General features: G+C 37.2%; 1 protein-coding gene across 5 annotated transcripts in view; it reads right to left on the bottom strand.

The window, feature by feature from the left end:
* scn3a (sodium channel, voltage gated, type III alpha subunit) overlaps positions 1-14,070 on the bottom strand; it is a 105,434-nt gene that overhangs the window by 44,484 nt on the left and 46,880 nt on the right. For all 5 annotated transcript variants that reach the window (XM_031892884.1, XM_012971260.3, XM_031892885.1 and 2 more), the window contains exon 15: positions 2,341-2,514. In XM_031892884.1, coding sequence (XP_031748744.1) covers positions 2,341-2,514 — 174 coding nt within the window. The remainder of the gene's footprint in view (positions 1-2,340; positions 2,515-14,070) is intronic.

The following is a 14,070-nucleotide window of genomic DNA, read 5'->3' as shown; positions in this document are numbered from 1 at the left end:
GATATAGTAGGTTCATAAATCATAGCATTTCCAAATGCTCAAGGGCTTCTGTTGAAACTAGGCACTTATTAGATTTCTCTTAAAACAAGATTATAATAAAAGGTTTTAGAGGGCAGGAATGGTGGCTGTTTTGTGTCAGGTTTAGCATCAGCAAGCCTATATTGGTTTGTGTCTTTTATTCTCTTTATGACAGGTAAGAAACAATAACATTATGGGGCAAAAAATATATTCAAGTCTCATTTTATTATCATTCTCTCTAAAATATATTATCATTGATTTATTAGAAGGAGGCCAATTGTAAGGTATGATTCTTGCTAAGGGTACAGTGCAGGGTTTCTGTAATGATAATAATTAAAGGAAGGCTCATATTACCAGACCACCAAAACCGAGACATAAAAAGGTCTAAAATCAGTTTATTTATATTAACTGCACTTTTGAAAATGTAACATAATCATTTGAAACCATGATGTTTTCATTTAAAAATGCCACTGTTGACCTGACCTTGTGTTTATATCAGAAAATATCACAGAACACAATGTGGTGGGTCAGGCTTTGCTTAGAGAATCGATTAACCTCAACAGAATAATTATTACAGCAAATACAACACAATAAAAGCCAGGACTTTTCCTTCTAATGTACTGGACAGACATACTGAATAATGCATGCCGTGATTCTCTGCCAACATATTTTAGCAGGTAGAGAAATTCCTGATACTGGTATTGATTGAAATGGCATCTGCCACTCATATTTTAATGGGAAAACGACAGGCAGGCAGGCACTCCAGAAAAATAATAGTCTAAAGTAGCTGAAAAAGTTGAAATAAAACCGAAAAATGTATTTAAACTTACATATAATGCTACAAAACCTTACGCGTTTCGTACCAAAGAGGGTACTTAATCAGCCTATGATTAAGTACCCTCTTTGGTACGAAACTTGTAAGGCTTTGTAGCATTATGTGTAATTTTAAATATACTTTTTAGTTTTATTTCAATTTTTTGAGCTACTTAAGACCTGTCTGTTTCGTTTTCCCATATTTTGGCTCCCTAAGGTTGAAGGTCTGGGGCATGAGTACCCGGACCCTAGACTACAATGGGTAAGAATTTTACTTCAGTCACTTAGTACTATGTATTCTTTATTTTTAATCTTCACTCATCTTTCAATGCTATATGCATTTTTGAGCTAAATACTGCCTGCCATGACTGTTGGCAGTTAGTTTTAATCATGTCAATGAATTGGGGATAATGGGCATTTCTCTACCAATACACTTTGATTCACCTGACTGCAACACTTCCCTTGTTTGTTCCATTGTGATGAATTCCCGGGAATAACGTTTAATGCACAGTGTACATATCGGGACACCCTCTAGAAATGTGTGTGTCTAACTTGCAGCTTTTACTGTGTCAGGTTTAGTTATGAGAACATGTGTACCTGAAGCTTATGCCCACATTGTAATCTGTATGCCTATACAGTATTGTGATCAGTTTTGCTCCATCATATTAATCGGCTTCAGTTGTCCCACCTTTATGGTTAGCCCTCCTACATGCTTTATTTAGTCTTCTTCACCCTAACGCTCTCAGTAACACTAACCCTAAAACTGTAACATTAGTGTTAGGTAGATGATAAAGGCAGGATGATAGAGGAGGGGGCACGGAGGACAAGTGAACAGCAGAGGGAGGGACCAACTACGGAGGAAAGTGGAGCACAAAAGATGTTCAGGTCAGCGATATAAGTGGCACACTCTGGGAGGTAGAATGAAAAACTATGGAGGGTTGAAAGGGAGGGAGGGTGCATTATGCACATTGAAATTGCAGCAAAAGTGTAAACATGGTTCAAATGGGGGTAAGAAACAACATGTTGCCCTCAAGTCACACTGTTTTGAAATCAATATACTAAGGCTGGTCAATTGGTTACTATCTCCTCAAAAAAATCAGGTGTAGTACTTGTACAGGTTATTATTATGTTTTAAACTGGAAAGAATATTGTATTTTATTTTTTTAAATCCAAAAACAGAAGAATTATGTGGACTTTATTTTCCTACTCTCTTGGTCTAAAATAATCTTAAATGATCTCTGGCTCACATAAACTTTCTATTTTTTCCCAGTGAATGCTTGGATGTCATTAAATTCTAAGTGCACTTAACGGTAATACATTTTCCAAACTGCCCATCCATGAAGTGGCCAATGATTGGCATGGCAAGCGCTTCAGTTATTTATATTATTTATGAGTGTGTTGCGGTATAAAAAAACTCTGCTAGAAGGCTTCTCTCAGTTTGAGAACATAAGGTCATGTGTGTCTGGCGTTGCTAAGGCCCAAATCATTGCTGGAACACTTTTTTCTTACCAATCTGAAAGATCGAAGGACTGATAACCCTTCCACATCCGAAAGACCAAGTTCCATCAAGCTGAGACTGACAATAACCCCATCGAATATGTTCCAGCCAACTTGGAAATAGTAATAGGGATCTAGGGCAATTAGCTTGAAAACCATCTCAGCAGTAAAAATACCTGTAAACACCTGGAAAGGAATAAAACACATTATTGACAAATAGAGATAAAAAATTGAAATATACCTAAAATGCCCCTATTGCACTCTACAGTTAATTAAAATAAACATGGCTAGAAATGCTGAATTTTATATATTGAACCTTCTGAACCAGCACAGGGATCCAATAGCCTTTATCTATCAGGCTTTCATAGTTGTCCTTAGGAGCTTCCCATCTTGGATCCCACTAGGCCATCTTTTGAGTGCCATTGGCACTGCACACGCTCAGTGTTCTCTGGGCTAAGCTTAGGGGTTGTTGGAAATCTCCAATAAAAATTAGGTTCATCTGTCATAAAAGCTGATGCTGCTAGGATTATTATTACATTCTATAATAAAAATTACCCGAGCCCCCATGTAATGTGAATACTTCTAAACCACCATGTTATGTGAAAAAATTGCTAATAAACCTTGTATGGTGATTTACGTATAATAAATATACTGTTTATTGGGAGTTGATTTCTAACCTCTAGCACCATAGAGCATATACTGTGATTCAGAAGAAGAGAAGATGGTAAACTACAGGAGGCATCTTCTGAGGCACAGATCTTCACTACTTAAGGACTATGGTCTACTTGAGCTGTTACAGAAGTCCAAAGCACAATGTGAACCATTTCTAGCCTACTTCTTTGGTAGACTTTAGTTCTTCTTCATATAACCCTCTTAACTTAAAAGCTTGTCTTGTTTGATTGAACTGGGGCTTCTCTAAACACAGTATTTATTAGTATCATTTACATTCTTTATATTTAGACACCTGAAGGTTAAATTCTAACATTAAAAGGTATGTAAAGGCAAAAGCTAGAGACTGATAATCATGCAGGGCCTTAACAGCAAGGAAAATTTCCAAGGATTTTTATAGTTGTCTCTTCTTTTGGATTTCACTACATGATCTACCATGTGGCAGAATATAGAATCTATTAATAAGCTATGGGATGCATTGAAATATTTAAATGGATAAATGTAACGCTAAATAATATATAGAAATCAGAGCAAAAATGATAGTGTCCCTAATTTCAGATGGAACTATTCAGGTACAATTTTGGCTTGTCAATCTGTAATTAAACATCAGGAAAGTAGACTATTGCTGCTCAAATGCGAAGAAGTTGGCAATGTATGAACTATAGATATTACATATATCCAGATTTAGCAAAATGTGAGTTTAGCTCTTAATACATAAAATAGGATTTTTAGAAGTGTATTTATCAATGGGTGAAAGATAGAACTCACCAAATGATAAATATGCCTCTAAAAACCCATAGGGAAGAAGAGAATGTAGGCGAGTTCTTATGTGTTTAAGCTTTAAACTTACATTTTTATAAATCTGCCCCTAAGTTATGTTTTACAAAAACTTTAGCTGAAGGGCACCCAACCTAAACTGCTTGTTGGTTATATGAAAAAGCTGCTGGATACATACACACAATGACAGGGTATTTGTTGGAATTTAAACCACTAAGATGTGTGGTCATGGTAAAAGAACAAGGAAATGGGTTTTTGTGGAGCAGTCAATGCATTTATTGGAATATCATCTTACATAAGGTGGTTCCCTGGGCATGAAGAGCTAAAGACTATTTTATTGAACATTGTACTCAAAGGTTCACTTTCAGTTATTGCTGTCTTACAACACCCAGGATGCTTTGACCCTCGATAACATGTTGGAGAATACTAGGGAGACGCAGCTCATCAACAACTGGGAAAACCATGGTTAAGCAATGCTATTATGGAAGGGGCACAAAGGTTAATATGGTCGGAATCACAATCCATCAACAACAGGCATCTGGGAGAAATAATGATTCTAGCCTTGGAGAGACATATTTATATACCAACTTTTACATAATGATACAAAAAGCATAGAAAAAAATTACTTTTTTTTCCATTTGAAAGAATTTCAAGAAATGTTTGGTGAGTAGATATGGACATACATTTTTGTAAGAAATAAATACTTTTTTCTATCCATGTTATCACAGCTGTTATGAAAAAAAACCCTTTTAAACCATGTGTTGTTGGAGAAGTGGGACATTTCCTGCCTAGCAAGAAGCAGAACTCCTCCTATACTCGGCCAGCTATAATGGGCAAACTATTTATATTTCTCTTATCCCAAGAGATAAATACATGTAGGGTTGTTAAGATTCAAACCTCTGCTTCCTCCAATCACTTCTGCACCAAGCTAGAAAAATGGGGGTCCACCACAAACTCACTGATGAATTTGTTTTCAGTTTTCTGCAAACTGCCATAGCAAATCTTATAGGTTTGTAAAAAATGTTGGATGAATAAACTGCCAATAGCAATTCAATGTTCTATTGCTTTGTAGGGCAGGTCTATGACTAGGCTATGGCAAAGTCTTTTGCCATGTATGCTCTTTGTTTCCTATCTCACTGGGTCACATGGGTCATGTTCCATGTCACTTCTAATACTCTAAGGAGTTAAATCTGTAGAACTGAATTTTTTTTGCTATTTAATTGGATGCAACTACATGTAAAGGGGTAGAACTGAAACACACAAGGACACATATTGCACATTAAGGGATTGTAGTGGTTCCTGGGAACTCACCCTTTTTAGCTAAGGAACCCAGGTTTCAACTATTGCAAATAGTGATGAGCAAATCTTTTCGCTTCGCCATAAAATTTGCAAAACGGCAAGAAAATTCGTGAAACGGCAAAAAATTCTATTTTTTTGTCGTCCGCGTTTTGTTGACGCAACAGCGCCTTTTTTGTGACGTGGCCGTGCCCAATTTGATGCAACAAGGCCTTTTTTTATGCAACCACGCCCAATTTGACTAGACCGTGCCCTTTTCTGATGCGACCACACCCAATTCTACGCGACCACTCCCAATTTGACTAGATCGTGCCCTTTTCTGATGCGACCACACCCAATTCAATGCGACCACGCCCAATTTGACTCGCAACAAAAAAATTTTTGCCCAACGAATTTTTCCACACCAAATTTTCACAGAAGTTTCGCAAAACAATTTGCCAATGGCGAAATGTATAAATTCGCTGCAAATCCATGCCTGGTGAAAAAATTCGCTCATCACTAATTGCAAATATCACAAAATGACCTTCCCAATAGATTTGGAGGTGGATGCTTGCATTACTTACTTGTTCCATTGTAAAATTTAAATATTACATTTTCAGTAGATTGTGCTATGGTTGCCTGATATCTAATATATATGTGTCTGAATCCTTTGCATCTATTATTTATGCAGGGAACATTTTCATTTTCTGCCTTACAAGGTGACTTATGTAAGCTAAAGAAATACTGTATATACTGAATAGCAGCTGTCTGTGAATACAACTTCCTTTGGCATACACATCACAGTTTAATAAATTATTACCTATACTTTCCATAGTAAAATTTAACAAAAATATTCTCATAAATTCAAAATTCTCATTAGATGTGGTTTCAAATGTGTATAAGTGTTGAATTAGCTGTGTCCTACTAAACTGTTGTACAGTTGTACAAATGGAAATAAATTCCTTCTTGATTTGATCTTACAAAATAGCTAACAAATTGCTTTTGTAGTGATGTAGTGAATATTTCTTGTCAAGTTTTGTGGACTTAATACATTGCTCTCTGCCCAGTACCTAAAACATTTTATTTTATCCTGAAAAGTGTTTGCCGAGTCTACACTCATATTGTTCAGTGGGTTTCACACTGGAAGAACTGCACCAGGTATAATCTTCTAAAGTTATTTGCAGAGTGCTAACAGAATATTATATTAAAGGAGAAGGAAAGGTAAAAACTAAGTAAGCTTTATCAGAAAGGTCTATGTAAATACAGCCATAAGCACTCACAGAAAGTCCTCTATCAAAAGACACAAGGATTTTTTTGTAAACATGTTCTTCGGTATCTGACTTCCTCTCTCAGAAAAATCCTTCATTCCCAGGGGCTGAGTCTGTGCAGCTCTTTCCTTTCTCCTGCTTCCCCATCCAATAAAACTCACTCTCCCCACCCTTAGGAATGTGTAATTAGAGCTACAACGGCTAGAGCTGCAAGCAGGAAACTATTGAGACTAGTGATCAGCAAATTTTTTCCATCAGGCATGAATTTATAGTGAATTCCTGCATTTTGCCGCTGGTGGATTTTTTCATGAAATGGGCGCCAAAATTCGCCAAGCGACAAAAAAATATTGCCTGCGTCAAAAAAAACTGACACACAACATTTTCGCCATTTCTTAAAGCCTTTGAAAGATTTGCAAATTTTTCAGCAAAGCGAAATGGGACAGATTTGCTCATCACTAATGAAGACCAAGATAAAATGGCAGCTGCCATTGTCTTAAACAGAGAAAGCTCCTAGGGCTCTTTACTCAGGTATAGTAAAGCTTTCTGCAGAATAAATATAGCGTTCTAGGTGGCACTAATGTGGCAAATCTATTGGCAGCAAAATGACTTTCCTTCTTCTTTAAAGTCAATCTTATAAATCCTAGGGTGAATAAGATAAATAATTGTTACGCAATCCTTGTTTTGTATAAAAGTATTTCTTTTGTATAGCAACCAGCTCTAACCATTTTTTGATTTAAAGCTGTTATAAGTCGATGTATCATTAGAACATTCTATTACTGACTTGTTGTAGATGGCTTCTTTCCAACAAGATACAAACCACCACCAAAAGAACTTACACCCCATTGCAATACTCTGTAACGTGTATGTTAATGTTTATATACATCCCCCAAGACAGGGAATGTAATAATAATTATTATTATTTAAAGGGGACACTTAATCCAACCATAAAGCTGTCCCAGTGTGTCCTCTAGTTAGAAGAACTTGGCACCAGAGCCTTTTTTCCTATAAAGAACAGTTATAGCATAGTGGAAAGGAGCTTCTCTAACAAGATCAGGCAATGGATATGCTATTGCAGAGCCAAAAACAACTTAACCACAATGTCATTTTACTTTTCCATTGGGTTTAATGCATTTCAACAAAGTTACACTGAATCATTCATTTTTCAGCAGTTTTGCACATGTTCTTGTAAAGTTCAATGCACCAGTTTTACTGATCACTATCCATTATATGACACTGGAATCAGACATGGGGATAAAGGACAGACTTGTTCAGTGCTGGGAAACTGTGCTTAAAGCTTCCAAATCCAATTGCTGGAACAGAGAACATGGAGCAAGATTTACACAGATCAGCTGGGTTTCTGATTGGAGGATTTTTTTGCATTTTAATACAGCCATAGGCCTTGCAGAACTGGGAAAAAGTATATTGAGCAATGTTGCTTTAAGAATACAACCCAAATGTTGCTGCAGTACAGCTCCCAGAATTCCTTAATCTTGAAAATATATTAATGTATCCTGGGATTCGTAGTCCAGCAAGTGTGGTTGAGCAGTACCATACAGTAGTGTTTAGTGTCCCATCCCCCTCTTCCAAAAAAACCAACAACAACAAAAAATAATAAATGATGGCATTGAGACAACTGCAGAGGGTGACTTTAAATCCTTCTAATTGGACAGGCCTCTCGCATGAGTATTTTCAGCGTTTCAGTGCAAAATGAAAATCTGTTTAATAATTTATCTTTTCAAAGCACACGAAAGAGAGAGAAAACAATATAGTTGACAATCTCAGCCAATGCGTGGCTGCTAATTATACGGCACACAAAGTGCACTGCAGTGTATTAATATTTCATGGCTTTGGTATAAAACGATAAAAAAAGCAGTACAAACCTTTTCCAGCTGAAATAGCCGAAAAACTGTGTCGAGGATTTGGGATAATCCCAATGACTCATGACATTTATCTAAAGCCAGATTCAGAACGGTACAAATAAATGAAATTATTAATGCATTAGCTCAGCCATACAAGGATTTCACTAGTAATGAGGGTGTAATCTTTGTTGTTTAATCTTTAACTGCACATCAACAGAGCCTTCGGTTGTGATCTCAATTATCCAGAAATTGAGCTCATTTGCTGCATTGTTGTACAACAGTATAATAAAGGAACAAAGATCCTATATGCCATCATCACTGAAAATATGAGCAAATCTGTGTCTGTTGGCTAAATATCAGATTATTATATGGAAGTTGAGTGTACATTTCTCCAGCTGTTGAGTTACTAAGGGTTAAGACTGTAGGTCTAGAACAGCTGCAGAGCCACAGGTTGTGCTTCTCTGATTTAGTTTGGAAGAGCCTCGCGGCTAAAAATTACATTAGTTCTGTAAAAGAAAAAGTGCTCACTGAATTAAATCAAAATTCTAGCAACATAGCAATGCCTCTGTGTATTGGGATCATACTGGAATGGTATAAAACTCAGTGCGGCTTGTCTATGCTTGTGTTTATCTTTTATTATGAAGAATAGGTCCCAGTGATTAAGTCCATTAGAGAACAAATAAAAGATTCCGGTAAGAAGCTGATATCGCTTAATTCTCATTTCTGGTTATGATCCCCAACCTTTTATACGTGTGAGTCACATTCAAATGGAAAAAGTGTTGGGGAGCAACAAAGGCATGAAAAAAGTTCCTGGGGGTACCCAATATGAGCTATAATTGGCTATTTAGTAGCCTCTATGTGGAATAGCAGCCTACATGGGACTGTTTGGCATTACAATGGATTTTTATGCAACCAAAACTTGCCCCCAAGTCAGGAATTCAAAAATAACTACCTGGTTTGGGGGCACTGAGAGCAACATCCAAGGGGTTGGGGAGCAACAAGTTGCCCCCGAGCCACTGGTTGGGGATCACTGGGTTATGTCTTGATTCCACTAATTGCATTACACCATGCAACACAGATGGAATGGTCATCTGAATAGGTTCCTTAGGCAAAACACATCAAGCAGGGGATGCAGAAATGTAAAACTGGCAACAAAGTAGATGACTTTAGGAATAACCAGCCTAATACCTGTTTGGGTATTGATTTAGGGACTGGCTCCACAAAAGGGCAACCAAACTATTACTGCAGAGTAATCAGTAGGGTAACCACTGTACAACCCATGTAGTTCTGAGTTGACCCAATACAACTAATTATGCAATCAGAGGTTTTTGCAATCCCACAAAAGCTCAATAAAAAAACAACGTGCGTAAGGGGAGGGCATATGTTGACCAATGATCATACTGTTTAGTTGATAATGACTGATTTGAAATGTTCTAGGCACCAACTAAGCATAAGGTCTCTAAACACTGTGGATTATTCCAGCCGCTATATAAATAATCATTTTGAATTGTGAATATTTAGAGTCTTTGATTGGCTACAGGTTGGCCAACCCCTATGTGTAACTAGCTTAACATACTTCTATCCCTATGTATGTTCTACTGCTATGGTCACTAACAGGGTTTGTTCTGTCCCTGCTCACTTTGGCATTGGCTGTACCCATTCATCCAGCCTTCACTTATTGAAAGTGAATGCACTGAGCCCTAATGTTTTTACCTCTTACTCCTTCCTACTCCTAATGTAGAGCCTAATATGTGTGTTTCCAATGCACTGGGTTTCTATTCAGAAACACTAAACTCTCTGTTTTACTTTCTGTACAGAAGCCTCTTTTTATTGATTCTGCATTAACTAGTAACCATTGAAAACACTGCTACAATACATAACTAAGAAAAGTAAGCTCTAGAGAAGCTCAAATAAAAGAATACAAAACTAGTAATATCTTTACAAAGGGTTTTCAGTTTTATTGCTTATCTAAGTACCCCCAACTTTTTTAAGGGAGCTAAAATGGTGTATGTAATGCAACACTTTATTTCCCTTGAGAAAGATGGTAATCTAGATATTTAAAAAAATCTGTAGGAAAAAAAATAATATAATATTGTTCATTTAAACATAAATCTAACTATAACTAAGCCTAAACTCGCCAATGGAACCTTTAATATGGGCAGAACTACAGGGACATTTTGTTCAATGTAATCAACAGATCATATCCTACAAGTCAGATGTAGTTGCACATATCTAAATATAACGGAACTGATATTACAATCTTTGCCAACAATCTTTGCCGATAATACAGCAGGCAGGATTAGATTTTGTAGCAGTCTTGTGCTGTTGCATGACAAGATCCTGGATGGGGTTATAAATGTTTTATATGGGGCTTCTCAATGGATTGGTGATTTGTTTAAACCAGCCTGTAAGAACCATCAAGACGGAATGATGCTTACTTTCAATTATAGACTTTGAAATACCATGCTATTGGCAGAGACAGGGGAGTTCTACACCTGGAAAGACCTAAACAAATCCCACATTAATCTGCATTATGTGTGTGGTCAAACCACCATCAAGTATTACCCAGCAGTACTTTCAGCAGTACTCTCACTCTCTCCTACTTGAGCTGTTCTTAGTAACAATACTCCTTCCTTACTATGACTATAAATGTCTAATTGTATTTTCTTTTATTAAACTGTGAATCAATACTAACAAAACAGCAGCTTTATAAAATAGGGATTCAAATAATCCACGAGCCCTAAGCAGCCTACCTACAAATGGTGCCTGATCCTAGTCACTTGTAATGCTCCTCCCAGTCCTTGGACACATCAAATCAAACTTGTAAGGCAGAGTGGTAGTTAGTGGAAAAAGTAAATCCAGTGAGAAAAAAATATGTAATTATTCCTTCTTTTTGCCTGTATGAGGAAAACACCCCCATTATACTGTGATATGAAATATGCCAATTGGTATTTTATTGTACAGTATTTCTACCCTTGGACCTTTGGCCACATGTACCTGAATTTATTTTCATTGCTTCTCTCACTTGATAGTCATCATGTCTGTTTTTAGGGGCATCTATCTCTCTCCAAAACTGCTCAACTGTACCCCCTATCTAAAGTCAGTGGTCCAAAAATATTCACCAATAAAAATCCTGATTACCATCACACTGGCAGACATATTGTCATTATCTAACTTATGAGATAACTGGCTTCCTGATGGAACCATGTAACCAAAATGAGCAGAGACTGGCTTCCTAAAAGTATCATGTAGCCAAAATGAGCAAAGACTGACTTCCTGAAAGGATCATGTAGCCAAAATGAGAAGAAATGGATCCCTGAATGGGCCATGAAGCCAAAATTAGCAGAGACTGGCTTCCTGAAAGGATCATGTAGCCAAAATGAGCAGAAACAGATCCCTGAAAGGATCATGTAGCCGAAATGAGCAGAGACTGACTTCCTGAAGGGATCATGTAGCCAAAAGGAACAGAGACTGATCTCTGAAAGGACCATGTAGCCAAAATAAGAAGAAATGGATCCCTGAATGGGCCATGTAGCCAAAATTAGCAGAGACTGACTTCCCGAAAGGACCATGTAGCCAAAATGAGCAGAAACGGATCCCTGAAAGGATCATGTAGCCAAAATGAGCAGAGACTGATCTCTGAAAGGACCATGTAGCCAAAATGAGAAGGTTACATTGTACAGAAAGGTCGATGTTGCCTGACTCCATTAATTTCTGTGGTCAGTGAAGTCCTACACTCCGATGCAGTGGAACACAGAAAACAACACAAAGCCAGGGTTACACAGCTAATGTTCCCATTCCCATTAAATGAGTCTCTTAGTTTAATTAAATAACCACTGAGTGCTGTAAACATTTTTTTAAATAAGTTCTATTGATTAAATATAATTAAAAAAATATAACTGCGAAATTGGTTAAATTAAAAATATTCTGAAATGACTGAACTACAGCTCCCGAGTTGCTTTAACCCTTGATAAAATGTAGGAAAATGCAGGAATGTTTAGCCTAGCAAAAGAAGTACGGTGACGCTAACAGTGTTTAGATACTATTAACAGCTACATTAACAGATACTTTAAGCTCCTATTAAAAAGCTAATTAATGGGGTGATGCCCTACACGCAAGTGTAAATGTCCCAAAATAGAAAAAGCAAATGACAAAATAAATTTAAAACACTTTCCCCTGCTAAACACCTTGTCCTCCCCTTTCCCTGGAGATCCCATCTCTTCTATTCCTTCTCATAGCTTTGGGCTAGAATATAATGCACTGCCCTGTGTTTACTCACAGACACAATCAATAAAAGGAGTTATTATTAGACACAGGAGGTAATCTGGGAAGGAAAGTGTGGGCTGTACTACCCCATTCCCGGGTAGAGAGATAATAGTGTCGGCTATTAATTCCTCTGTTAACATTTTTTTATTACAAAAATCAATCACCAGCCCTTATTTAATCAACAAATATGTTATATATACAGGTATAGGACCCATTATCCAGAATGCTCGGGACCAAGGGTATTCCGGATAAGGGGTCTTTCCGTAATTTGGATCTCCATACCTTAAGTCTACTAAAAAATCAATAAAACATGAATTAAACCCAATGGGATTGTTTTGCATCCAGTAAGGATTAATTATATCTTAGTTGGAATCAATTACAAGGTTCTGTTTTATTTCTACATAGAAAAAGGAAATCAGTTTTTAAATTCTGAATTATTTGATTAAAATGGAGTCTATGGGAGACGGGCATTCCGTAATTCGGAGCTTTCTGGATAACGGGTTTCCGGATAAGGGGTCCAATACCTGTATTAGGAAAACCACCTTACAGCAATAAAAAACCTTTACATTGCAAGTATCCACGTAAAACTGTCCATGATATAATGGTGAGAAGGGTTAAAATAAACCTTAGTTTATGCTTAAAAAAAGCATTCCATATGCAGTTAAGGCCTGAATAAAATCAAAGGTATACATATTATTTGAGCTATACAGGCATCTGACTCAAGAAATCAACTGGATACACGGATTACCTTTGTCTTTTATAGAGCCATGTTTCAAACAGGGCTGGTTGAGACTGCAGCCTGCAAATAACTACCAAACACATTGTTGTGGGAAATGGCAGCCAAGAATGAAATAATACTTCCAAGGTCCTTGCTGAGTTACACTGCAGTCAATAGTCAAAGGCGGAAGGTACTTTTTATGTTTGGGGAGGCTAATTAAAGAGATATTCTACACAGATTCCTTCATAGTATCTCAGGACCAATTCCTTATATAATACCCTACATACAACCTTTGGAAAAATAAATGCAGTGCCAGCGTCACTAGTAATGGGCAAAATAATTTGCTAGGCGTGGATTTGCGGCACATAATTGTTTCCTGCATTTAAAAAACGGTTGCGCATGTAAAAAAAAAAAACACATGTGACATACTATATACACTCACCTAAAGGATTATTAGGAACACCATACTAATACCCTTCTCTGAACTCTAGCATCAACACGGCATTTTCGCCTACAGGACTGTCACATACTGGATGTTTTTCCCTTTTCACACCATTCTTTGTAAACCCTAGAAATGGTTGTGTGTAAAAATCCCAGTAACTGAGCAGATTGTGAAATACTCAGACCAGCCCGTCTACCACCAACAACCATGCCACGCACAAAATTGCTTAAATCACCTTTCTTTCCCATTCTGACATTCAGTTTGGAGTTCAGGAGATTGTCTTGACCAGGACCACACCCCTAAATGCACTGAAGCAACTGCCATGTGATTGGTTGATTAGATAATTGCATTAATGAGAAACTGAACAGGTGTTCCTAATAAACCTTTAGGTGAGTGTATAATACCACAGAACACACGACAAGATGAAAAAATAGTGCCAACTGCATAATGTTGTGGGGCTTCACTGAC

This window comes from Xenopus tropicalis, chromosome 9, assembly GCF_000004195.4.
Source record: "Xenopus tropicalis strain Nigerian chromosome 9, UCB_Xtro_10.0, whole genome shotgun sequence".
In the NCBI taxonomy this organism is placed as follows: Eukaryota; Metazoa; Chordata; class Amphibia; order Anura; family Pipidae; genus Xenopus; species Xenopus tropicalis.
This window is presented reverse-complemented; position numbering and strand designations above follow the sequence as displayed.